At 52.5% G+C, this 24476-nt stretch overlaps 9 protein-coding genes across 9 annotated transcripts; 5 read left to right on the top strand and 4 right to left on the bottom strand.

Annotated features, from left to right (window-relative positions):
- Positions 1 to 266: 266 nt before the first annotated feature.
- On the top strand, positions 267 to 2315 carry A1O3_02253 (uncharacterized protein; the record flags this gene model as incomplete). Its single annotated transcript, XM_007732395.1, has 1 exon — positions 267 to 2315. One exon carries the CDS (start codon positions 267 to 269, stop codon positions 2313 to 2315), a length of 2049 nt encoding a protein of 682 aa, XP_007730585.1.
- A 1921-nt stretch (positions 2316 to 4236) lies between these two features.
- Positions 4237 to 5087, top strand: A1O3_02252 (uncharacterized protein; the record flags this gene model as incomplete). The annotated part of the gene is made up of 3 exons (XM_007732394.1): positions 4237 to 4468; positions 4534 to 4966; positions 5024 to 5087. The coding sequence occupies 3 exons, from the start codon at positions 4237 to 4239 to the stop codon at positions 5085 to 5087; spliced, it is 729 nt and encodes a 242-aa protein (XP_007730584.1).
- Positions 5088 to 6061: 974 nt separating this feature from the next.
- A1O3_02251 (uncharacterized protein) lies at positions 6062 to 6568 on the bottom strand (the record flags this gene model as incomplete). Its single annotated transcript, XM_007732393.1, has 1 exon — positions 6062 to 6568. One exon carries the CDS (start codon positions 6566 to 6568, stop codon positions 6062 to 6064), a length of 507 nt encoding a protein of 168 aa, XP_007730583.1.
- A 1442-nt stretch (positions 6569 to 8010) lies between these two features.
- A1O3_02250 (uncharacterized protein) lies at positions 8011 to 9767 on the bottom strand (the record flags this gene model as incomplete). The annotated part of the gene is made up of 2 exons (XM_007732392.1): positions 8011 to 9515; positions 9566 to 9767. 2 exons carry the CDS (start codon positions 9765 to 9767, stop codon positions 8011 to 8013), a joined length of 1707 nt encoding a protein of 568 aa, XP_007730582.1.
- Positions 9768 to 12308: 2541 nt separating this feature from the next.
- On the bottom strand, positions 12309 to 13455 carry A1O3_02248 (CMGC/CDK/CDC2 protein kinase; the record flags this gene model as incomplete). Its single annotated transcript, XM_007732391.1, has 4 exons — positions 12309 to 12582; positions 12636 to 12799; positions 12850 to 13361; positions 13419 to 13455. The coding sequence occupies 4 exons, from the start codon at positions 13453 to 13455 to the stop codon at positions 12309 to 12311; spliced, it is 987 nt and encodes a 328-aa protein (XP_007730581.1).
- Positions 13456 to 14063: 608 nt separating this feature from the next.
- Positions 14064 to 15308, top strand: A1O3_02247 (tyrosyl-tRNA synthetase; the record flags this gene model as incomplete). The annotated part of the gene is made up of 1 exon (XM_007732390.1): positions 14064 to 15308. One exon carries the CDS (start codon positions 14064 to 14066, stop codon positions 15306 to 15308), a length of 1245 nt encoding a protein of 414 aa, XP_007730580.1.
- A 2235-nt stretch (positions 15309 to 17543) lies between these two features.
- On the top strand, positions 17544 to 19424 carry A1O3_02246 (MFS transporter, SP family, general alpha glucoside:H+ symporter; the record flags this gene model as incomplete). Its single annotated transcript, XM_007732389.1, has 2 exons — positions 17544 to 19199; positions 19266 to 19424. The coding sequence occupies 2 exons, from the start codon at positions 17544 to 17546 to the stop codon at positions 19422 to 19424; spliced, it is 1815 nt and encodes a 604-aa protein (XP_007730579.1).
- Positions 19425 to 19985: 561 nt separating this feature from the next.
- A1O3_02245 (uncharacterized protein) lies at positions 19986 to 20984 on the bottom strand (the record flags this gene model as incomplete). The annotated part of the gene is made up of 1 exon (XM_007732388.1): positions 19986 to 20984. The coding sequence occupies one exon, from the start codon at positions 20982 to 20984 to the stop codon at positions 19986 to 19988; it is 999 nt and encodes a 332-aa protein (XP_007730578.1).
- Positions 20985 to 22290: 1306 nt separating this feature from the next.
- Positions 22291 to 24123, top strand: A1O3_02244 (6-phosphogluconate dehydrogenase, decarboxylating 2; the record flags this gene model as incomplete). The annotated part of the gene is made up of 5 exons (XM_007732387.1): positions 22291 to 22304; positions 22444 to 22628; positions 22694 to 23145; positions 23201 to 23629; positions 23683 to 24123. 5 exons carry the CDS (start codon positions 22291 to 22293, stop codon positions 24121 to 24123), a joined length of 1521 nt encoding a protein of 506 aa, XP_007730577.1.
- Between the last annotated feature and the right edge of the window lie 353 nt (positions 24124 to 24476).

Genomic DNA, 24476 nt, shown 5'->3' with positions numbered 1-24476 from the left:
GTAGAGGGTTAAGAGTGTCTTGTCGGCGGTCGATGTACTTGAGCACCAGGTCAGAGACGCAGCCGGAAAAAAAATGTCGGCGATCAAAAGTTCCAGGTGCAGTTGGAGTCGCGGTCACCACAGCCAGTTGGAGACCGAGTCTATTATCTCCGGCTGGGCACACTTTATTTCCGAGATGCTCGAGAATTTTTGTGAGATGTACTGCAGCGGAGGCTCGAATAAACAACAGAACCTTCAGCACTGTGCAAGCCATACTTTTCGAAACGATGCCTCACGGGCGTCCAGCCAAACGAAGGCGTCTTACGCCGCCGATTGACGACAGCCTCACCTCCGAGACCGTCAAGTCCTCCGAACTCTTCGCCCGAGCTGCTGACTGGGATCTTGAGCAAAAATATGAACAGAGATCACGAGGCAAGAAAAATAAGGAGTCCACCAGGCTGCCCATAAAGACCGCGGAGGGCAGGATCCAACGGGTCCAAGAAAATGCCGCTGGATTTGAAGACGACTCCGACAGCTTTTTGGGTTCAGGCTCCGATGGTGAAGAGGCCAGCGAAACCACCGAAACACCTCCGACAGACGCAGAACCAGTTGTGCAGATACCGCTAAAACAACAGATTCTAATTGCGAAAGAAGAAATTGCCCGTCTGGCGGGGTTTCTTAACGAGGACCCTGAAGAACATGCAGGTTCATTCAAAAAACTGGCACAGATTGGCGGGCCCGACTCGCCCGTTGCTGTCCAAAAACTGTCTCTTGCCGCCCAAGCGGCTGTCTACAAAGATGTCATACCTGGCTACAGGATCAGGCTATACAAAGACGAGGATCTTGGGACCAAAGTATCGAGAGATGTTCGGCAAACTAGGCAATATGAACATGCTTTGGTGACGGGGTACCAAGCGTATGTCAAACGATTAAGCAGTCTATCGAAGGTCAGGAAAGGAGACCAGGACACTTTGGCCCTACGAAGTGTCGCAATCAGTTGCACCTGCACGCTGCTACTCTCTGTGCCACATTTCAACTTTCGCACTGAGCTGTTGAACGTCTTGGTTCACGAATTTGCCAGCAGAGAGGCCACGCCCGACTTTGTGAAATGTATCGAAACTTTGGAGAGATTCTTTGCCGAGGACGAGGACGGCGCACCGTCCCTGGAGGCGGTAGGCCTTCTGACGAAGATGTTGAAAGTGAAGGGCTATCGAATTAGGGAAGAAGTCTTGAATACCTTCTTCCACCTTCGGCTCCTGTCCGAGCTCTCACCTCAAGCATCGACCAGATCCGAAAGGTCAGACGATATTTCCAAGCTACATGGAAAGAAGGTGAAAAAGGAAAAGTTCGAATATCGATCTAAGAAAGAGAGGAAGCTGGCCAAAGAACGGAAAGCGGTGGAAAAGGATATGCGCGAAGCGAACGCACTGGTGAACTACGAAGAGCGGGAGAAAATCCAGTCTGAGACCCTCAAACTGGTGTTTATCGCATACTTCCGTATCCTGAAGGCCAGGATCCCTGAACTAATGGGTGCTGTGCTGGAAGGCCTAGCCAAATACGCCCATCTCATTAATCAGGACTTTTTCGGCGATATCCTGGAGGCGCTGAAGGACATCATCAACCAGGCAGATGCCGCATCCAAGGGTGAATTGGAACTCCAGGACGAAGACACTCCTACCTCGCACGAGCTTGATGGGGAGACAGTCCGGAACAGAACACGAGAGAGCCTGCTTGCCACACAGACGGCGTTCACCCTCTTGTCAGGTCAAGAAGTCTCAAAGGCCGCCTCGAGTCTACACCTAGACCTGTCATTCTTCACGTCTCATACATACCGCTCGCTGTATCCACTGGGTCTGGACGCCGACATTGAGTTAGGGCCCAAGTCTCTTCGCTTGCCCGATCCGCATTCCGCGAAAGACTCGGAGAAACCCAGCAACAGAGTCAACGTCTCGACTCCCATTCTGCTCTTGACAAGGGTCTTGGCCTCTATCCTCCTGACACCTTCTCAACCGCCACCCACATTTAGCACCGCCTCATTCTTCAAACGTCTCTTGACTGTGTCGCTGCAACTGCCCGAGAAATCAGCTTTGGCAGTGTTGAGCCTTCTAGCCAAGATTGCGGATAAATACGGCCGGAAGATTGAAGCACTATGGTACAGCGATGAGAGAAAAGGCGACGGAGTATTTAGAGGAGAGAGCGAGAGCATTGAGGGGACGAATGTGCTTGCAACCGGGAGTGGAGTCTGGGAGATGGAGCTGTTGAGGAAACATTTCTGTCCCAAGATTAGGGAACAAGCTATGGCCATTAACAAAACCATAGCAGGATTGAATCGCTAGCCTCCTGATGCCAGGGAACGGGAAGTGGCAGATTCGAGATACCTAACTACATAGGTAGTCATAAATATGGTGCTCAATATACAGTAACGTCAAGTTCTCGGCGCTCTCTCGATGCATACAGGCTCCTTCTGCAACACTCAAGATGTATGCAGAGTTGACCAAAAGATATTCCTGTGAGATCTCCCACCTCATGAGGTTCCTCACCATAGACGTCAGAATGTTTAGCTATTGGCATTGTCATGCTTCTGGTTTTGTAATGATGGTATCACTGATATTGTTCTTCAGGCTTACCTGATCGAGATGCCAATCTTGTTCAGACACGGCCGGCCGCAGCCACCTATTTCAAAGACAGGACACGGTGAATCTGTTGCTAGGCATGTAAGATCCGAAAGGGCCGGTCCTTGCTGTCAAGGGAAGCGCAACGCCACCTGTGGCGCACAATAGCGGCACACCAGCGTCGTCCACCGAATTTTGCCCTTATCGTAATGGTGTGGATGCTAAGCTGGCCATGCAGCAATGCCAACCGACGGCGGTCGAGTGACGTCCCAACAAACGCACCATGTTGGTTCTTTCACATGTTGTTCCGGATAGCCTCCTTGCCCCCACCAATAGGCAATGTCAGAATTCTGGCGAGATGGAGATTTTCATGCATCAAGAGGCCTGGGAATGATGGAATGCTTCGCACTTATGCATATCAGTCCAGGAGCTGATGACTGCCGTAGCCGAGTCCACTGTCAAGCACGGCAGGCCGTGTCCCACCAAACACTGGGGATTTGCGTGGAGATGGAGGTCCAAGCAACATTGATAAAAGGCCTCGGGAGCCGGCTTCCTGTGGTGTGACAGACAGCCTGACAGATCGATAAACTCGATCAAAGATTCACGTCTGGTCTACAGCTTTTGGCATACTTTGTTGTGTATTTTGGGAGCTCTGACCACTGTCCTCAAGCACAACTCGGCTTTATAACATCCTCTCCGGGTTCCGGCATCAATTGATCTTTCCCTTCCTCAGTTCCGGGGTTCATCCTTGTGTTGACCAGGAACCACAGCTTGCGCATCACTCTGGTGAGAACTGGTATGTGTCGATATCACCCCGCCTTTAGCCATGCGACTAAGTCTTGATTGCCATGGTTTTATGTCCATGCCGCTGATTCTTTCCCTCAGGCCTCCAGCTTTTTCAATAGTTGTCCCTCTCTGGAGACAGGAACTTGTGGCACAAGATAGTTCGAGACAGTTAGAATTGGTCATCTTTTGGTTTCTTGATCTGAGTGAGATATTCCGGTAATATCTCTTCGATTCTCGAGGTAAGGCCGCTGCATCTGCAGACTCCTCCCATGTTTTATTTGTCCTGGCGGGGCCAAGTTTGCCCATTGGGTGTGCAGGTTGCGGGAGAACGGTGCTGCGTTCTTGAGGTTAGAAAAGTGATGCATGGCAAGAGGAGTGGGCGGTGCGAACGTTCAGCTAGTCACAGCCAAAGTCGGAGCCCTCGCTTCGTGGGCTGCTGGTTCCATGCATGTTTATTGAGAGAAGCATCACTGGAGAGGGATGATGAAAAGAGGATGGTTGCGTGGACCTTTGCTGGAACGGTTCTGGAAGTGCCAGTGCCAGAACCAGTACCAGCGTCACCGCCGAAGTCGAATGGCGAGTGCCAACCGCCATATTTTGCCTGCGGATATGTTTGCCATGTCGACTGCATTCTCATCATCACTTAAGACATGCTGACGATGGGAAATCATAGACTCTTGGATCCCAACAACCACCCTCACTCAAACCACACAACGTTTCGCCTGGTGCTCTAAACGGTGTCATTTGACTCGAACAACTCAACTTGCCTCACACACTCCCTCACCTGGGTCCGCATTCTTCAAAACAAAACTCCCAAAAAAATCCCCCCTCCCCACCAAAAAAAGCTGCAGACTGCAAAATGGTCGCCGCTACCATCACCTTCGACCAAGCTGGCATACAGCCTCCTGTCTATGTTGCAGGAGTCTTTACAGATTGGTCACCAAAGCAGATGAACCACGAAACAATCGAAAAGGACGGAGCCCTTGAGAGCCACTTCTCCTACACGTTCGATCTTGAGCCAGGCGAGTACCAGTACAAGTTTCGACTGGGGCCCGGGGACTGGTGGGTTCTTGATGAATCCACGCCAACAGGTCTGTGATGCCCCTCTGATCTGGAGCTCGAATAGTAGGAGGCTTCGAGACTAACATTGGATCAGTGAACGATGGTGCCGGAAATCTCAACAACCTCCTGACCGTCAAGCCCGAAGAAACCGGACTTCCTGCAGAGGCACCCGCTGGACGGGAGCCGGAAGTGTCCGTGACCCCGGGCAGTGCAGGAGATACACAGATTTCGAACTTGAGTGAGGCGGATGAATCTACCGTCGTTCCTCCCGAACATGAACCTCCAACATCTGCCGTCCCCGTCACCCCGGAGACAATCGTCGAAAACTTTGACGCAGCCAAGGAAGACACAATCCCAGACGTTGCGCCTCCGCCATACGAAGAGCATCATGCTGTTCCTGCATCTTCGCCTCCTCAAGCGGCACCATCTGCCCTGGACACCAGCAATGAAAAGATATCGGCCGTCTCTGTCCCCGGAAATGTCCAGTCTGAATTGAAAAAGACCTCCCAGTCGTGGTATGCGCAAAAGTGAGTATCTTCTAGTTTTCCGGCATTCTGGGTTTCTGCTAACCTGATCTCAACCAGTCCGGTGTTGTTAGCCGCCATCGTCGTCGTCCCTGTCATTGTCTCTTATATCTGGTATCGATAGGGAACCCAATACCTTAATTACCCTGCTTTCCAAGAAACACAATCCTTGTTATCTCTTCCGTTTACATTCAAATCCCCGTTACCTGTCACCGCAACAGCAACAGCAACAATCCAGTGTGGCAGCAGCGAGACCCTTTTGATTTAGTATGCTTTTCTCATTTCAGACTTGCATCAAGCGATCTTTTTTGGCTTGTAAAAGCAATCGAGCTGCCGTAGCGCATGGGAATAATATCAAATGGGACATATCAGGGCCCTCAGTTATTTCTCCTATGCCGATCAAGGCTGTCTGTGATTCCTTGGTCGGGTTGGCTTTCAACACGCCTCTCTTCCTTTCCTTCTCAAGAATTGTGCAGCTGAAGCCCAAATCTTTCGTAACTCGGATATATGATCTAGGCAGAGTCTATTCCTAAACTCAGACAGCGCAGACATTGTAATACCTAGTCGGCACGCGACGCTTAGTGAGACCAGCCAGGTATATATATATAGACTTCTCCAGCTTCCAGGAATGACTGGCAGGGCCTAAGCCTGAGCCTTAAGAGCCTTACTTAACCTACAGTATGGTGACCAGTAGACCATAATAGACGCAACGTAAGAGCAGCGAAGACAGGGACTCCTCCATTATAGTTGTGCCCATATGAGTCTAGACTATATATAGTACGTAGAGTATACGACTCCTTCCTAAAGGGCAGGCCTACTCTAGATCCTTGAATCTTTGATTCATCTGTATTCATGTCCCGCCCGGGCTGGCTGAGAAACTCTCTACCACGTCCGGAGACGGCTTGTACTGTATAGACAGCTACTAGTCTCCACCACACCCTGAGACGGCTTGTACTGTATCGACAGCTATCAGAAAGTATAGGACTTCACCTCCACCTCCACCTTCACCCCCACCCTCTTCTTATCGTTCTCCTTCATCTTCACCTTCATCTCCTTCTTATCGTTCCTCAAGACCTGCCGACATACCCGGGTCACTGGTCACAATTTACAAAACGTGTCGACAGCAAGCCTCGTGTCGTCCTTGGTCTCCTTGACCAGGCCTGAAATCGCCTTGAACCTCGGATTGTTTGCATCTCCCAGGATCTCAAAGAGGAGACTCTCGCTGGTGGTGACGACGCATCCTTCCCTCGCGAGTCGGGCCAGCGCGACGGGCCGCTCGCCCTCATTGCAGCTCGACACGCCATCCTGGAGCACGTACACACGGTGGCCCTGAGCCAACAGATCCAGCGCTGTCTGCGTCACGCAGATGTGTGTCTCGATGCCGACGATGATCACGCTCAGCCGGCCCTTCTGCCGTGCGAGCTGCGTGGTGAGGTCGGGCACCAGCATGCTGAATGCTGTTTTGTCCACCTCAATGGTCGCGGCCGCGCTCTCCGTCGACGTGGGCAGGAGTGAGCTGAGTTCGGAGACGGTTGCGCCAAGCCGCGCCGCGTTCTGGGTCGTGGTGTAGATGGGGATGTCAAGGATCTTGGCTGTGGCACGCATAGCATAGCATCTTTGTCAGTTCCTGAACAGTCCTCTGGCCAGGCCAGGCCAGCCACCGGCGTTGGGTAGTGACGCCGCGTGAATCGAAGAGCGGTGTGGAAGTGGTCAGAGGATGTATGGGTGATTGAGCGTACCGGCTTTGACCATTTTCTGGCTCGTCGCAATCCTGTATAACAGCGAAGCGGGGTACTGTCAGTATTGTATAGAAGGCTGCTCGAAAGGAAGAGACGAAGGAGTGAGAGGCTCTGTAGAATGTAGGTCGGAAGTCACTGGTGCATAGACCCTCATTGCTCAGTGCCTCGGAGGTTCGTAGGAACGCCCATCCCTAGAGGACAGACTAGTAGCGGAAATGCCGAATGGGCTCAGAAGGAGTTGAGAAGACGACACTCCCCGACAAAAGGAACAGAGGCAGAGGTCGAGGTATGTAACCTACACTTTGGGAAACTCCCAGATCGCGGAGCGGAACTTCTCCTGGATATCGCAGAGACTGTAGAAAGGCAGGAAACCCCATCAGCCGATTTGTTTCTGCATCCGCCAGCCCAGCCATGCACTGAGCACTCTGGCAGATTCTCTTTTTTTTTCTCTTTCATTTTTGACATCACTAGAGAAGTGGAAAGAGAAATGACAAACAAAATACGTACAACAGCACCGGGTTCTCTGTTTGCCGGCACAACCCCGCGCATGTTAGCATATTTGTTCGTTCCCGTCGAGGACAGTGGACGGCCACGGAGGATAAGGGGAGGAGGGGAAGGTACGGGGCTTGCCTTACCGATTCTCCTCGTCGATGCTGCCATAGCTGCCGAATTGGATATTGGCCTCGAGCTAGAAACCGAACGGTTGGACCGCGGGATCGACGCTGGTGCCGAACAGCGGTCTCTTAGTAGGCGGATCACGAGCCGGTTGGAAGTGGAATTGAAGGGAGATCTGAGCATAAGTCGAAGTGGAAGTCCCAGAGACGCGCGAGGAATAGGTAGGTAGGTAGGTAGGTATTTATATTAAGGTACATAATCACATACTGTAATTATAGGACCTGGCGGAGAATGTCGGGCCAGCGGGGAGACGGGGCCGGAGTCAAAGCCGTGTGGGGAGAAGGAAACACATCTAGATGCGAGATACTACTGTATGTCTCATTGCCGTCGTCTGTTTATGCCGCACGACGCATGAGAGCTATAAGATGGACTACAAGACTGACTAGGACGCGTTGGCTAACCTGAGTTGGTCTTGCATTTATTTCATTGCGCCCTGAGGCTCTCTTTCTGGCCTTTTGTCTTACCCCGTTGTAATGCCGGATGCATGGAAAACCGACCTAGAATACACATCATGGCAAAGAGGCCCAGCAGTTCCTCCTGTTCCAGTCCCTGATCCTCCGTCGCCATCGCTGTTGATCCCCTGAGTCCACGCTCCGCCAACCTTGCCATTCATTTTCATTCAACGGGCTGCCGTCAACCATTCGCCGTCGTCCTCCGCTGAGGCCCCGAGTTGAGCCATCCAAAAGCCGTTCCTGAGCCTACTGGATTCGTCTTTGCCGTGGACGAAGATTGAGAGCCTTTCGTCTCGCCTGCCAGATCAGTCGAACTGGCTTTGCCGCCGGCTTCATTCGACTTGGTAGGGGTACTGTCCACTCCATTCGCGTTAGTGGCAGAGGAAACATTTCGGGAGGCACTGGCCATCGTCTTCCCCGGTCGAAGAATTTTCATGGGCCTTGAACTGCTGGGGCGTGCATAGCTAGAAGGGGTTTTCGTCCCGGGTTCGTTGGGCCCACCCGATGAAACTGTCCGCCACGAATTGGCCCAGACCCCAGATCCCGACTTGGACATTGGAGTACTGAATGATTTCTCACTCCCGGTTGTGGATTTCGAATCTTCGCCGGCCCTGGAATGGCTGAGGTCGAGACTGGGTCTCGTTGATGTATCATGACGGTCTGGTCTGCGGCTGTCTCCCGGCTCCGACGTCGGGGCAGATGCTATACTACTTGTAGGCGCGACTGTGGGAGATCCAGCTCCTTGAGTCGAACTCAATCTCCCGGGCCGGCCTATCACTCCAACAGGAGATGCCGGGGGCGGTAAGGCTGCGTCGACTGAGGAGGACCGCAGGCGGGAAGATGTGCACAGATCCTTGTACGAGGCGTCGTCTTCAGGTCGGACCAGTGGAATGGAAACTTGATTTCGCTCCTCGTCAAAGATCACCAACTTGTCCTGGGAGAAGAGGATATCACCACTATGCGATCTCAAGACGTCACTGCCCAGAATGATCTGTATCGATGGATCGGTCACGGGTTGCTCGTCGATGATGAACTTGACTGTCAGGGTAGGAATGTGAGGCACCGGGCTCACAGACCTCATGGCCGGAGACTGAATCTTTGCTTCTGTCAAGTACACTGGTAGGCGGATTGCACGAGAATCTGCCTCATCCACTATCGTGTCGGTCAATTCGAGTTTGTCTACGAGGGCTGCGCTCACCCAGGATGCTGATGAGCCAGTGCAAACGGCGGCATAGAGCAGCGAATCATTGGTGAATGTCTCAGTCAGCCAGCAACGAATGATAGACGGGCATGGTCCTAGGACGAAAAATCCTGGCGGAGGGTTGCTGGACACTCGCGGTGAGTTGTGAATGGAGGCAAGGAGGCGACTTTGCTCTAGACCAAAGCTGTTGGTTCGACCAAACCCAAAAGCGCTTGGTCTCCCGTCAGATCGATGCGACAGAGAGCGTTCGGAAAGAGCATGACCACCAAGACCACTCCCTGTCCGTGTCGGAAGTTCCATCGACTGCCTAGATGGAGCATAGTGGTTGTTTGCGCTCTCATCGAACCGTACCGAATTGGCCCGCGACGCTGCTACTCTTCTGGAATCGTCGTTGGTGTCCAAGGTCAGTGAGCTCATCATGCTATTGCCAGGATCGACGTCGAAATTTCGGAAGGCTTCAGCCGCCGGGTTGAGCGTGGATTCTGCTGGTGGATGCATCAGCTATCAGGCCTGACGCACTGAGACACTGGCTTACCGTGATGCGAAGAGCTGAGGACCATCGGAAATGGAGACGCTGGACCCCAGACATTCCTCGACCTGCTTCCATCGGCGTTCTGACTCTTCTGCTCTAAGCGCATGATTCTCTCAGAATGGAGAGCTTGGGTTGCGGAGAGCTCGTGCAGCGTCTCTTGAATGCGCCACAGTTCGTCCCTAGTAGCGATTTCCCGCGTTTCCATTCTTGTCAAACTACGGAGGCTGCAGCGGCATGGAGGATGAAGATGCAACTTTTAAAGCGAGGGAAATATATCCCAGCTGGTCGCCCGGCGTCTGACTAGGATAGGCGCATACAAAGAAGTGAAAAGGTGCAAAGGGAGCCGCCACACCTGCTGCAATCCTCTCCTGGCTTGCGCCAGCCTGGCAAGCCCTTCCACCAAGTGGTTTGTATGTTTCCAGCTCTTTAATGTCTCATCCAATAGTGCCTTTATCTGTCTTTGTGAGAATAGATTGAGGCAAATGAAATGGTCAAAGCACGCGCCGAAGTGTGCACAACGCAGGCACCGCGGGGGCTGACGATTTGGTATTGATTGAGTTTAGCAAGCAAGAGATGGGAAGTATAGGCGATCGAAAGGGCAGCCTGAAGTCGACTACCCTCAGAAATCGCAAGAGGAAAAGGCGAGGTCGGATAACAGGTGGGATGCGAAGGAAGCCTGGGCCGGGTGTCGGGCGGTTGACTGGTTGACTGATCGATGAACTGGTGGATTGCAGGATACAGCACTCTCGCCTTTGTACATAGGCTTCGGATCTTAGAGAGCGGCCAGGGTGAGTTTGCAGTGTAAAGGCGACATGTACCGTGCTATATATCGTGAACGAGGTGAACGAGAAGATCGAGGCGAGTCTGGTTCAACTTTTGCCGGCGCTGCTAAGGTCTGGTAAATCTGCTCGCCGCTCACCCTGCTTCGAGACTAGGGTGATGCCGCCCTGTACTCACCCTGGGCTCACGCGAGTCAGGTGAGCCGTCACCCTGGACTCACCCGCCAAGGACGCTGAGGGGCCTGTGGTTCAGAGACAAGAAAACGAGGCTTGTAAGGAGTTGTATTGCTATCTGTTAGGTGTTGTAAGGATACAAGTTACCTTAAGTAACGCAGAAAGAGAAGATCTAGTAACCATGCTATCTCTCGACAGAGAAGGTGCGTTAAGCACAAAACAGGAAAGTGCGCCGAGGGCTTAACAACGCTATATTTTATCGCGCCGCTACGGCCGGATTTGAATGGAGTGACTGTGACGCATGGGAACGACGAGGACGGGACCAGTCAGCGTTGTTGATTGGACCTTCTAGCCGAGAGTTCCTCTATCCAGGACGCTCTGCGTACCGTCCTAGTATTTCTAATTGTTCGAGGACCATTTACTCCGTGACACGGTAAACACTTCAAGTGGACTAAGAAGTGAAAAAAAAATCAATATGGTCACTACGAGGGTCGAACTCGCGACCTTGGCGTTTACCCAGACACAGATGTGTTTGATATTAGCACCACGCTCTAACCAACTGAGCTAAGCGACCAGCCAAGTCATCCTGCTGAACTTGTGGATGATTTCGGCAAATTTCAATACATGTATCACAAATTTGCTCCTTGGCGCAAGACTGATGACATCAGCAGCTGCCCCCGCGCCATCATGGCGCCATCATTGTTTCACTACACGTACGGATACTTCGGTGAAGATATTTCGGTGAAGATACTTCGGAAACACCGTCGAAATAATCTACACAACCTTTTCAGAAACTACATGGGGATATGTGAGTAATTTCTATGTGGTGGTGCATACTCGCGAAATTCCTAAAATCGCTGGGATGCGAGGATTATTCCCCACTTATAAAGCGCGAGTCGAAGGGTGAGCGAGAGGTGAGAGGAGGGTGAGTCGTGAGCCCGTGGTTTTAAAAGCGGCGGCGGCTGGGTGAGGGCGCCCGGAGCTGCGAGCAGATTTACCATTGCTGGATAGAAGAACTTCAAGTCGGAGTGGTGGGAGCAGCTCTGATACTCTATACTACGACCAAGTTCCCAGGAGCCGGCGACAGTAGATCTACAACGTCCACAATTGATCTCTGAGTCCATATAGAGACTTCTATAGCTGAACTCTAGTCCTAACCAGTTCTACTGAGTGACACGGCTGTTGAGTGCAGATTCGGAACATCCGCAGTTCAACTTGTCCACCTTCACGCCGTGGGAACTGCTTATAGGATCACACCTCGACGTTACCCAAGCCAGCAGGGTAAAACAGTTGGAATTTAGTCCTAGAGTGCTAATGTGCTTCGATCCTCCTTAGAGACAACGATGCATTCAATCCCGAGGTGCACAACACATATCTGCCAGGCTCTGGCTCTTCAGCAGGGAGGCACACGGCATTATGGACGCTTCATTCAGGACCCGCCCTCAGGACTCCATGCCACTGCAATGCAGTGAATCGACAGAAGGAAACCCCGACACTGTCGCCAACAACTCCTGTGCCCAACGTTCTCTGCTTAAAAGAGAAAAGATGGGGAGAGAGAACAAGCCCGACCTTCCACCCTCGTGAACACCGCGTCAATCCCGTTACTGTCATTTGCCTGTTCGTCTAGCCCAACCCCAGCCAAATGCATAAAACCTTTGTCCCAACCTGATGCCACCCAATCCGTGGATAGTGGCCTCCCACTCACTCTCTGGCTCACCGAGTGTCGCAGTCGGTCAATGCTAACTGTGATTCCAAGGCCAGCGAGAGTTCTCCTCGGAGGATCGCTGCTCTTTTCAATGGTACCCGTTCGTCCTAGTAGCACTTGTCGTGCGTTGTGAATAGGCGGCGGATCCGGCCGCAAAATAAGGGTGGTTGCAAGCTGCTTTAGCGGAGATGCGGTGTGCAGGGTCATACTCGAGCATGGCTTCCAGGAGCTCCAATCCAGCTGGTTCAAGGCTGGGCACAAGTTTGCTGGTCGGTTCCCGGCGCCATTTAGGGAACGTAGTCTTGAAATCTGGGAAAGAAGTCACACCAGGCCAATTGGATTCGTCAGGTGTGCCTAGTAGCCTGAAGTGATGGTCAGCAATTCAATCTTGAGAGCGGAAGCATGCTAAGCGTACTTGAAGATTTTGAAGATCTCATCGATCTCAGAGTCACCTGGGAAAAGGGGCTTGCGTGTGCACATCTCTGCAAAGATGGCTCCAACCGACCACATGTCAACGCCTGTCGAGTATTGTCGTCCGCCGAGGAGAATCTCTGGAGCACGGTACCATAGCGTGACCACCTGTATACAACATCAGCACAAAGCCGTAGCAAGGTCATCAGTGGACCAACCTCGTGGGTGTATGTTCGAAGAGGGACCCCGAATGCTCGAGCCAGACCAAAATCAGCCAGTTTCAAATTGCCTTCTCGGTCAATCAACAGGTTCTGCGGTTTCAAGTCGCGGTGCAGAACACGGTGACTGTGACAATAGCGGACACCTTCGACCAGCTGCGCCATGAATTTCTTGACCATGTCCTTGCCCAGCCCGAGTCTCTGCATGTCCAATGTTGATCCTTCTGGGAGAGCCTTGCCTCGACCTCCTTCCGACACTGGGAGGGCTTCCATGTATTTCTTCAGGTCCATCTCGAGAAATTCACAGACAAGGTACAACTTGTGGCCATCCGCATGGACAATGTTGAGCAGGCGCACGATGTTGGGGTCGTTCATCTCCTTCAACAAAGAGATCTCTCGGATGGCCGTGCTAGGCACACCTTCATCTTCAGCCTCTAAGCGAATCTTCTTGAGAGCAACAATCCGACCGCCGTTGGAGAGATCACGGGCCTTGTAAACAACTCCATATGTTCCTGAATTTGCAAGCATTTTAGCGAGTTTCCCCTTTCGAGTTGATGACGCAGTCTAACCTTCTCCAATCTTTTCAATCTTCTGATAGTTTTCCATCTTGGTACTGTTACTGCTCGCTTCTCATGGAAAAATGCTTTGTGAAAGTCGTTCAGCCGGTACACAAGCGTAGGAAGTGCGAGGCGGGAAGCGGACAGCGGCAAAAGGGGTTCACAGCAGTTAGAGGCCGGGCAGCACGCGAGTGGCAATGCCAGGAAAAGCGTGGGCAAGGAGGACCTATTGGTTAGTATCGGAATACACAGGCATCCGCAAGATATGCACAAGAGTCAGAATCTGCTGCGAAGTCGGCGAAAAGGTGGTGGTAAACTAAATAAGAGGGTTGAGAATAGTATGCAATGTTTATTTAGCCGTGACCGACGCGTTTGATTGGTGGAAGCGGTGAAGGCTCTGGGCCAAGATCCAAGTGGGATGCAATCGTCAATTCTACGGACATATTTTCCCCATTGACTCACTGCTCACTGCGCATCTCATCTCGACCATTTGAAGAGCAAATACCAATAACACCAAGGAAGTAGAGGGCCCGGTCGACGCTTAGCTCTTCCCTCCCAATTTCACTGTCTTGCATCGTCTTCGTCGGCCCACGAATCTGTCGCTGCAACATCCATATCCACACTTCCTCACGACCTGCCGTCTACCTTGTCGCCGATATGGCGGGTCGAGAGTTATCCCCGCAGGAAAAACTGTCGCTCATTACAGATCAATTACAGGAAGTTTTGCACAAGGAAGTCCTGGAAAACATCGTCCTTAAAGAGCAGAGACCACCGGTCATTTACTGGGGAACAGCCACCACGGGAAGGCCTCACTGCGGCTACTTTGTTCCGATGATGAAAATTGCACACTTCTTGCGAGCCGGCTGCCGAGTCAAGATTCTGCTCGCTGATATTCATGGCTTCCTCGACAATCTCAAAGCGCCCATCGAACTGGTCAAGTTCCGAGCAGAGTACTACAAGTTCATTATTCAAGCACTCCTCCGAGCGGTGGGCGTAAGCTTGGACAAGTTGGAATTCGTCCTTGGTTCATCGTACCAATTGAGTGCAGCATACACCATGGATCTCTTCCGACTTAGCAGTGTAGTCACCGAGCACGATGCGAAGAAGGCCGGTGCGGAAGTGGTCAAACAGGTTGAAAATGCTCCACTATCGGGCCTGATCTACCCCCTTATGCAAGCATTGGACGAGGAACACCTCGGGGTCGACGTGCAGTTTGGAGGAGTCGACCAGCGGAAGATCTTCGCCCTTGCACAAGAAACGCTGCCGAGAATTGGCTACAAAGAACGAGTACACCTTATGAACCCTATGGTACCGGGCTTGGCCGGCGGTAAAATGTCTGCTTCTGATCCGGATTCCAAAATCGACATCCTCGACACAGCCGAAGTGGTGAAGAAGAAGCTACGCAAAGCCTACGCAGCCGCAGGAGAGGTTGAAGGAAACGGCATCATTTCTTTTGTGGAATATGTCTTGTTGCCCATCAGCGCTCTGAAAGACCCAGATCACAAAGGTCGGTTCGTGTGCGAAAGAAGAGAGGGAGAGGGGGAGCCGCTGGTCTACTACGATATTGAGACGTTGAAGGAGGATTACAAGGCCGACAAATTGACGCCGCAATTGCTCAAGGCGGCCGCGACCGCTGCTTTAACCGACTTGTTGGCTCCTATCCAAGCCGAGTTCCAGGCATCACCAGAATGGCAGGAGATTGAGAAGCAGGCCTATCCTCCAGCGGAGCCTGTAAAGAAAAAGAAACAGCCCAAGCAGAGAGGGTCGAGACATCCTGGTGCTGGCCCAGTCAAGACCAATCCCGACGGATCAGTGGAAGGTAAAGGCAAGGAAGAGGTCGAGGTCGGCAAGAACGCGGAAGAGGCCATCTCAAAACTAGAGATCAACGGTAACGCTTCATGAAAATACAGGGTGCAGGATTTCAAGATCCGGGACTTTTCAGAGTCGATGTTTCATCGGGCTGGAAGTACGGCGGCTGTGGCTGTCTTTGTTCAGGTCAACGAGTAGGACCGAAAGAGAAAGACCAGCTGCGCACAAGGCAGCACAACAATACCTTAGGTAGGTAGGAAGGGTGTTAGTGCCTCGACCCAACCACCATCACCGTGGGAAAACACGATTTCCTTCTATCTCAATCTCCATCTTCATTGTAATATAACATGGACAACTCCATGGTCTCTCTGGAGTCTGGAGCTGGTTCCACCCTTTGACTGCGGCGAAATTCTCGGCCGCATTATTGTTCTTCCATCCCGAGCCTAACTTGAAGGGCGAAAAGAGAAGCCCAAGGCCACTGCATGTTACCGCGAACCTGTCTTGTCGAACCAGACATCCTACTGTCCTCCGTACCGTGCCTCTATCCACTCAAATCGCGTTAGGTTCGGAGGCTTCCCTAGTCTGGTGACTGGCATGGGGCTGTTGACACCTCACAGTCCGTGGTTGACCACCCGCAATCGCCGCCCGGCCCCCTTCAACCATCCTCCGTCCATTCAGCACCCTACGAGTAACGGCGAAACAACAAGACCGAAACGTCATGGACTCTATTAGTTGTACAGAGTACACTTGTCCATGGAACTGGCTTGCCGAGAGACGCACAAGGAGTTGGAGTAGGTCACAGGGTCTGCCGACAGACAAGGTTCACGCCACCGACGCAATAGTATGTACACTCGAACGCCTCCTTCGCCCTGTACGGAGCATACCTACATTTGACGATGACTATGTCTATTGTACACTCGATGAATTGGTGGACGCGGGCTCATTCAACAATAGGCATGATCACTATACCAGAACAGGCCCTGTTGGACGAAGCTATCTTGAAGATATCCTGTTGACTTCGTTTTGGACGTTAAACCCAAAGGCTCTACCTAGCGATTCTGCTCGAGGCTGAACTCGGCAACACAAGGTTCGATCAAAGGACAGAGCTAACAAGAACCGCCCTCCATTGCGATGGCTGCAGTGCACCCTCATTGTCCTTTCGGAGCGACGTCACAGTCTTGCGATACACTAAGGTAGTCAGACCCTCCAAGTATGCCTCCCAAGGAACGCAATTGTTGCAAGGGCAAGCAGGCCTGCTGTCTTGTTAGTGAAAAGTGGCACACCGACAGGGAGTGACTACGTACTCTTGGGTCTTATCAGGACTCCGCTTTACACTTTCCCCACGAAAAGGATCATCCTGACAGGTCCACTCAACCCCAGATCATCATCGTGCCTGCGAGGGCACAGTGATTCCACTGATGCATTGCCGTCCGAGGAGGAAGTGGGATTTTCCTCGGCCGGATGACCCATGCAATTGTTGCTGTAGCGAGCCGTTCAGCAGGAAGTGGAGCAGATCTCGACTCTCTCAAGCCCAGCATGCGTGCGGGGTCCTCAACTGATCCGCACCTGGAGGCATTCCTGATCGATGGAAGTTCTCGTCGGCGACTGGATCAAGGCGCTGACAGCTCCTAGGGACCCGAATGGAGAAAAAGAGATGCATGGTAAGCGAGGCTCTCATCGATCAACTCCCTTGTGCTTCTCGATTGCCAGCCTCAGTGCATCACTCAGGGGTGTCTGCTAGCCAAACAGATTTGCTCGTCTTGTTTTGCTTCGCTTTACATCAGTACACCTATCCATAGCTTCGGCATCTTTCAACACTTTGACATGCACCATTCTGGTCGGTGACTGCGCGACTGGAAATGTCTGACCAGTCCGACCCTTTCACTCTTCGCCTAAGCTGCACTGACACCCCTCTTTAAGCCACAATGCGGTTTGGCCGAGTCTGACACTTGGTTTCTCCGCGTGAACTTAGTGGAGCTTTGAATGATGGCCACGAGAATAGCAGACCGCAGGAAAAGGCCCGACTGCCTCGCACAGATTAGCCTTGTTGAACGATCCTATTGGCTCCAATTGCTTTCGGATAGGAAGCTGCTGTAGTCTCTCAAGGAGGACTGCGTCATTTGAGTTTTGGCACGACCGGGGGGAGCAATCACCACGAACAGCCACCCACCTATAAAGCGTTGATACCTGTGGCCGTGAGGTATGGTTCTCCTGCCACCGTCCTGGAGCGTCTGCTACAGATTTCCCAACACTCTTCCGGGGGACTGCAAGTACCAACGTCTTTCTTTCCTTGTATAGTCCTGAATCATCCATCCACTGGGCTTCAACATGAATTTCACTCACGACGAGGAGGGCGGCGCCGGCCGCTCTGGACGTCATATGAGCGTCTCCAACTATTTCAATAACATGGGAGCGCCGACTTATGACAACACTCGACGCAGGTCTTCCGTTATGCCCGCTGCGGCAGTCGGGGCGCAACAAGATGCAGTCGTCTTCAACCAGAGAGATGACACTCTTCGCAAGATGTCCGTGGCTGTCCCAAACCTGGCTGAACTTACTGCCGATGCCCAAGCGGCCGCGGATCTGGAACACAAGATGGGCTTTCGTGAGGGATGCAGACTCTATCCCAAGGCCATTATGTTTTCGTTTTGCTTGTCGCTGGCTGTTATCATGGAAGGCTATGACACCTATCTTCTGGGCAACTTCTTTGGTCTGACCACTTTCGCTCGCAAATACGGTGAACCCGCGGGGATCAAAGATGGGGTCCAGACATATCAAGTATCTGCATCATGGCAATCTGCTCTCCAAAACGGCACCGCTGCCGCCCAAATCATCGGACTCATGCTCAACGGCATCATCTCGGAGAGGATTGGGTATCGTTGGACAATGATTGGAGCCTTGATATTTCTGATTGCAGTCATCTTCATTACCTTCTTCGCTGTCAACGTCCGAATGTTGCTGGCCGGCTATGTCTTGTCTGGTCTTCCATGGGGTGTCTTCCAGACCCTCACAACCACGTATGCGGCAGAGGTCTGCCCCGTGCCTCTCAGACCATACCTGACCACCTATGTCAACCTGTGCTGGGTCATTGGCCAACTCCTTGCCGCCGGTATCTTGAAGGGCTTTGTCAGCTCCTCTTCAGAATGGGCCTATCGTGTACCTTATGCGATTCAATGGATCTGGCCCATCCCTATCGCCACCGCTGCCTTCCTCGCTCCCGAATCCCCATGGTGGTTGGTACGTCACGGGAAGCTTGATGAGGCTCGTCGGGCCCTGTTCAAGCTTACTTCGAAGAAGAATAGCGAATTCAACGTGGAAGACACTCTTGCGATGATGATCCACACCAATGAGCTAGAAATCCAACAGACGGCCGGTACTTCGTACTTTGATTGCTTCAAGGGAGTCGATCTGCGACGCACCGAAGTCACCTGTTTCACCTGGCTCATTCAACAGACCTCGGGCTCTCCCATGATCGGATGGGGTACTTATTTCATGATTCAAGCCGGTCTCGCCGAGGGCAACGCATACTCTCTGGGGGTCGGACAAAGTGCCATGGGCTTTTGCGGCACTGTGCTATCGTGGTTCTTGATGCCACACTTTGGCCGACGCACCCTGTACCTCTGGGGTCAATGTGGCATGTTTATTATATTGATGATCATCGGTGGGTTGGGTGTCCCGAGCTTATCCACGTCGGTCGGCTGGGCTTCGGGCGCATTGATCCTCATTTTGACCTTCATCTATGACTTTACCGTCGGACCGGTCTGCTATTCTCTGGTTGCGGAAATTCCATCGACCCGTTTGCGGATCAAGACGGTCGTGCTGGCCCGGAATGTCTACAACATCATGGGTATCGTTATTGGCACTTTGCAGCCTCGGATGATGAACCCGACTGCATGGAACTGGCGTGGGAAAACCTGCTTCTTCTGGGGCGGCCTCAACCTCCTTGGTTTCGTGTGGACCTATTTCCGTCTCCCTGAGCCAAAGGTATGTCTTGTCGGTCCGGTATTCTTGCTTTGAGAACGTGTATTTTGTCTGACATGTGCTGCTTAGGGACTCACCTATGCTGAGCTCGATGTGCTGTTCGAAAACCACGTTTCTGCTCGCAAATTCAAGACCGTCAAGGTTGATCCATTCCGTTCGGACAACCTCGTCGTCGTTCCTGACGAGGATGTCAGCAGCCACGAGGGCGGGGAGAAGAAGGGGTTCTAGCAGTTTGTGGCTGGACTGCGCGTGGTCACGAACTTTGTGCAAGGGATTTCTACTTCCAGTTTCCAGGCGCGATATCTGCGAAGTCCCGTAGGGTGATGATGGTGATGCATATATCAAATGTGAACACGTATTCAGCAGGATAAGTTAGATGATCCCGAAGATACTGGACATTATTTTTGAATGTGCGGCCCTGTCATTCACACACATGATCGACTTCAGCCATCATCCCAGACGCGTCCATAAGCTGAAGGGTAAAAAGTGCTCGGAATACTCCATGACAGTCAATAAGACTGACTGTGGGAGAAGGGTACAAGCGGACATGCAAAGTTATGGAACAACTCTGTTCGTACGAAGGAATCGGGTGGACGATGACAGGGAAGACGATGGATGCGGAGTTGAAGACGAACGCGACATTGAACTAAGGCATTCATCAGACGGACATTGACATATTGTAGGATGGGCTTGAGACCATCTCTTAGGCAAAGATAGGTTATTTGCGAGCATGACATTGAACAATACATACTGTACGTTCTCCCTTTCCACCCGAGGCCTTGGCCACCATTATCCCAAAACTTTCAATCCTCCTTTCGTCTTTGGCTGCTTCTTGCTGATACCGCCATGCTGGACTTTGTCATGCCCACCAGAACCACCTTTTCCCTTGTGGTTGTTGGGCTTCAGCGTCGATGCTCTGACGTCCGTCATTGCCTTCTTCACCACGATCGGATGACTGCCCACATACTTCCCGTTCTGCTCTCTTGCGGCACGAAAGTAGTCGTCACCATTGGCAAAACTCACGAAACCGTACCCTTTGGATTTGGTCGTCCGCTTGTCTCGTATCACACGGGCCTTTTGAACCGAGGGATATTGCGAAAATGCTTTAAGGAGGGATTCATCGGTGACTTCACCTGCTAGATTGCCGACGAAAATGCGGAAGTGGGCTGGATCCCATTCTAACAGGGTCTGATCAGTCCATGTGGTGCCTCCGCCCGATCGATGGACTGTTTTCGGAACATCGTCAGTCTGCGGCGTAGGTTCGGCGCGTGGAGTAGAAGCACTAGTTGTAGTGTTTCCTGGCGCAGGTTTAGGTGTGGGAGCGGTAGTGCCGCCAGTAGTATCCCTGCTCATGTAGGCGCTCTGCCATTGCTGAACCTGGGCTTCGTACTCGGGGTCATATCCGCCAGAGCCTCCAGGGTAAGTGCTTGCGGAGGCTGACGTGTCTGAAGGAGGGGCGAAAGGATTGCGGATTTGTGGGCTGGCTGAGTATGATGCGTCATACTGAGGTTGCGAAGAGTAATCTGCGGTGGCTTGGTATGAAGGGACAGGGCTGTAAGACGTGACAGGCGCGGCTGCGTATTGTGCTGGACTTCTTGTGCGATAGGTGTTGGCCGATACTACAGACCGCGGCGCAAATGCCGTGAAGGCAGGTCGGGTCGTTGCACCACTTGAGGCTGTTTTATATGGCGGCGCAGCACCCACTGTCGAAGGAGGAGGCCGAGCAGGCAGTGACGGAGGAGGCTGTGTTGTAGAGGATTTCAGACCTGGAGGGGCCGGATACGACATGATGAATGTTTGGTCTGGAACAAGATCACTGGTTGAAAACGTACCAGACGCCTCGTGGAGGCCACACTTTTGATAATGACCGCCCTCGACGATCGGAGTCCGCCTTGATCTGATATACGGAGTACCCTCGATGTAACAGACTGTGTATGGGCGCTACTGTCGATGTCGGGCCGTGATATCAAGGGCTGGACGTAGGAGAGGTGACAAGTTGTGATTGCCGCGGTCCTAGATCAGCAGCGATGGCTTGCGACAAGGCAGTCCTCAAGCGAGATATGGGAGTAGACACTAGATAGTGCTAGCAACACTATGGGATGTTTCTCGTGCTAGTTCAGCAGGAAGGTATAACGAGATTGCCTAGTCCCGCCTCGTCTTAGTCTGACCAACACCATGCACGTGATGTCAGCTTGGCACATTGAAAATTTTCTAACCGCGGGGTCCACCTGCGCTGATTCTCAGGATCAATGCTGATGACGGCGTATTGAGGGTTCATCCTTGCTTTCTCGTCTGCTATAATAATTATGGTACAAGTTGGGTCAAGCTTGTCCAGACTATGCAGACCCATTGGGCAGTCGAGAGGAGGATCGAATAGCTACGTACTCTGCACTCCGTACTCCGTCCTCCGTCCTCCGCTCTCCGGTCCACACTGGGCGATTGAGATGCGTGAACAAGATGGCGACCCGGCTGATGTCGGGCAGCCCGGGAGGAGCGGCCGCATCCAAGCTTCACAATGAGGTTACTGCTGAGTCAACCTGACAGCCGGGCTCAAGTTTGTTACGAATCCTGCCCGCACATGGCCGTACCATCGCCCGCCGCTGGCTTGTTCGCTCAACAACAGGCATGCTCGTAGTGGCAGCAACGGTAGAGGTGCTCCATTGGGGAATCAGGTGTGCCTTGATGAGTGGTTGACAGCCGGGGGACAGCACAAATATTAGTATAGCAGCCGGGAATGATCAATTGATCCCGAGAACTAAGGGCGACTCTGTACCCAGAGTCTCGGCAGGCTGCTCCAATGGGCGCAGTTGCTGCGCAGCCCCTCCAAACCTTTGCTGCTTCGTAGGTGGGGTGGATGTTCCCAGGTGTTCACTCTGCTCGCTGCAAACCGCTCATTGTTGTCGAAGGCTACCAGTCAGGACCTAGTATTTATTCCTGCTTCTTGCTCTCTCCTTTCTCCTCCTCTACACCTCGTGCCTCTCGTCTTTTTCGGTGCATTAGACAGAGACTCGACCTCGCTTCCAGCTCTCCACTAAACCAGCATCAGCTTTCAACCCTCAACTTCATTCCACTTCTTCTCACTCCTACAGCCAATATGTCTGGAGCAGTGTATGTAGACAGGCCCCAAACAGATCCCCTCTGCTCTCTTCACAGTTCCCCTGGTCTATAACCGGCTGTGAAGCACTCCTAGCTCTTGCACCGTTGTTCCCAAATCACATCGGATTGACAAGTAGTATGCTGACTTTAGTGCGCGACTGGCTGGCCTCAAGGTCGGCTCTGCGCAGGATGAATCCAGTGGCGATTTCGGTCTCATTGGCCTGGCGGTCATGGGCCAAAACTTGATCCTCAATGCTGCCGACCACGGCTTCACCGTCGTCGCTTTCAACCGGACTGTCTCCAAGGTTGACCGTTTCCTCGAGAATGAAGCCAAGGGTAAGCGACACTCCATCCGAGAGCCTGAGGCCCTCAACGCTCACAAGCTGATGATCCCTGATTAGGCAAGTCCATTGTCGGTGCGCACTCGATCGAGGAGTTCGTCTCTAAGCTGAAGAGGCCTCGACGTATCATGCTTTTGGTCATGGCCGGCCCCGCCGTCGACGACTTCATCGAGAAGTTGCTCCCCTTCGTCGAGCAGGGTGACATCATCATTGATGGTGGAAACTCCCATTTCCCGGACAGCAACCGTCGTACTAGATACCTGCAAGAGAAGGGTATCCGCTTTGTCGGTACCGGTGTCTCTGGTGGCGAGGAAGGTGCCCGCTACGGTCCTTCTCTCATGCCCGGTGGTAACGAGGAGGCCTGGCCATACATCAAGGACATTTTCCAGAGCATTGCCGCCAAATCGGATGGCGAACCGTGCTGCGACTGGGTCGGTGATGAAGGTGCTGGCCACTACGTCAAGATGGTTCACAACGGTATCGAGTATGGTGACATGCAATTGATCTGCGAGGTAAGCAGCCCTTGAGTGTATCCCTACCGATCCTGAGCCCCGCTAACATGTCCAGGCCTACGATATCATGAAGCGTGGTCTCGGTTTGAGCTACAAGGAGATGGGTGATGTCTTCGCCGAGTGGAACAACGGTGTCCTGGATTCTTTCCTGATCGAAATCACCCGTGATGTTCTCCGCTATACTGATGACGATGGAACCCCTCTCGTCGAGAAGATCCTCGACACTGCTGGTCAGAAGGGAACTGGCAAATGGACTGCCATCAACGCTCTCGACCTCGGAATGCCTGTCACCCTCATCGGAGAGGCTGTCTTTGCCCGTTGCTTGAGTTCCATCAAGGATGAGCGTACCCGTGCTGCCAAGGTCCTCAATGGACCCAAGCCCAGCTTCACTGGAGACAAGGCTCAGTTCTTGAAGAATCTCGAGCAGGGTCTGTATGCCTCCAAGATCATTTCGTATGCGCAGGGTTTTATGCTCATGCAATCTGTGAGTATCTTCGAGATCCCATCGTCCTACAATGCCACTAACCACACTTCTAGGCTGCGAAGCAGTATGGCTGGAAGCTCAACAAGCCATCCATTGCCCTCATGTGGCGTGGTGGCTGTATCATTCGATCTGTCTTCCTGAAGGATATCACCTCGGCCTACCGTGAAAACCCCGACCTTGAGAACCTGCTGTTCAACGACTTCTTCAACAAGGCTATCCACAATGCCCAGGAGGGCTGGAGAGACGTCATCGCGTACGCTGTCAAGGCTGGCATCCCCATGCCAGCGTTCACGACCGCGCTTGCCTTCTTCGATGGCTACCGCACCAAGGACCTGCCTGCCAACCTTCTCCAAGCTCAACGTGACTATTTCGGTGCCCACACCTTCCAGGTCAAGCCCGAGTACGCCAACGACAAGTACAAGGTCGGCGCATACAACCACGTCAACTGGACCGGTCGTGGCGGTAATGTGTCTGCTTCAACCTACAACGCATAAACGATTCGTTGCATCCATGGCCAGGCTTGTTACTGGACACAACTTGTTGGCAGATTCGCTCGGTTTGCAGCCGGAGTGGACAAGACATGAAACTCGAATGTCCGCAAGATTGAAAAGTATTCACTCGGAATGAGAAAGGTGTTGTGGTTGCGCAGTACACAATAGGTGTTGTGCCCTCCTTCGTGCGCGCGGATAGATACGGCACGACAAATTTTGTGTGTAATATTTCGGAAGTATGCATGGCCTGGATGTCGATAGGTCGGCAGAATAAAATACGATGCTCAGATCGAGACGGTCCATCGCGTAGTGTACGGAGGACGGATACTAGTCCATGTTTTGGTCTTTTTGCAGAG

The sequence above is a fragment of the Capronia epimyces genome, assembly GCF_000585565.1.
Source record: "Capronia epimyces CBS 606.96 chromosome Unknown aczIQ-supercont1.2, whole genome shotgun sequence".
In the NCBI taxonomy this organism is placed as follows: Eukaryota; Fungi; Ascomycota; class Eurotiomycetes; order Chaetothyriales; family Herpotrichiellaceae; genus Capronia; species Capronia epimyces.
This window is presented reverse-complemented; position numbering and strand designations above follow the sequence as displayed.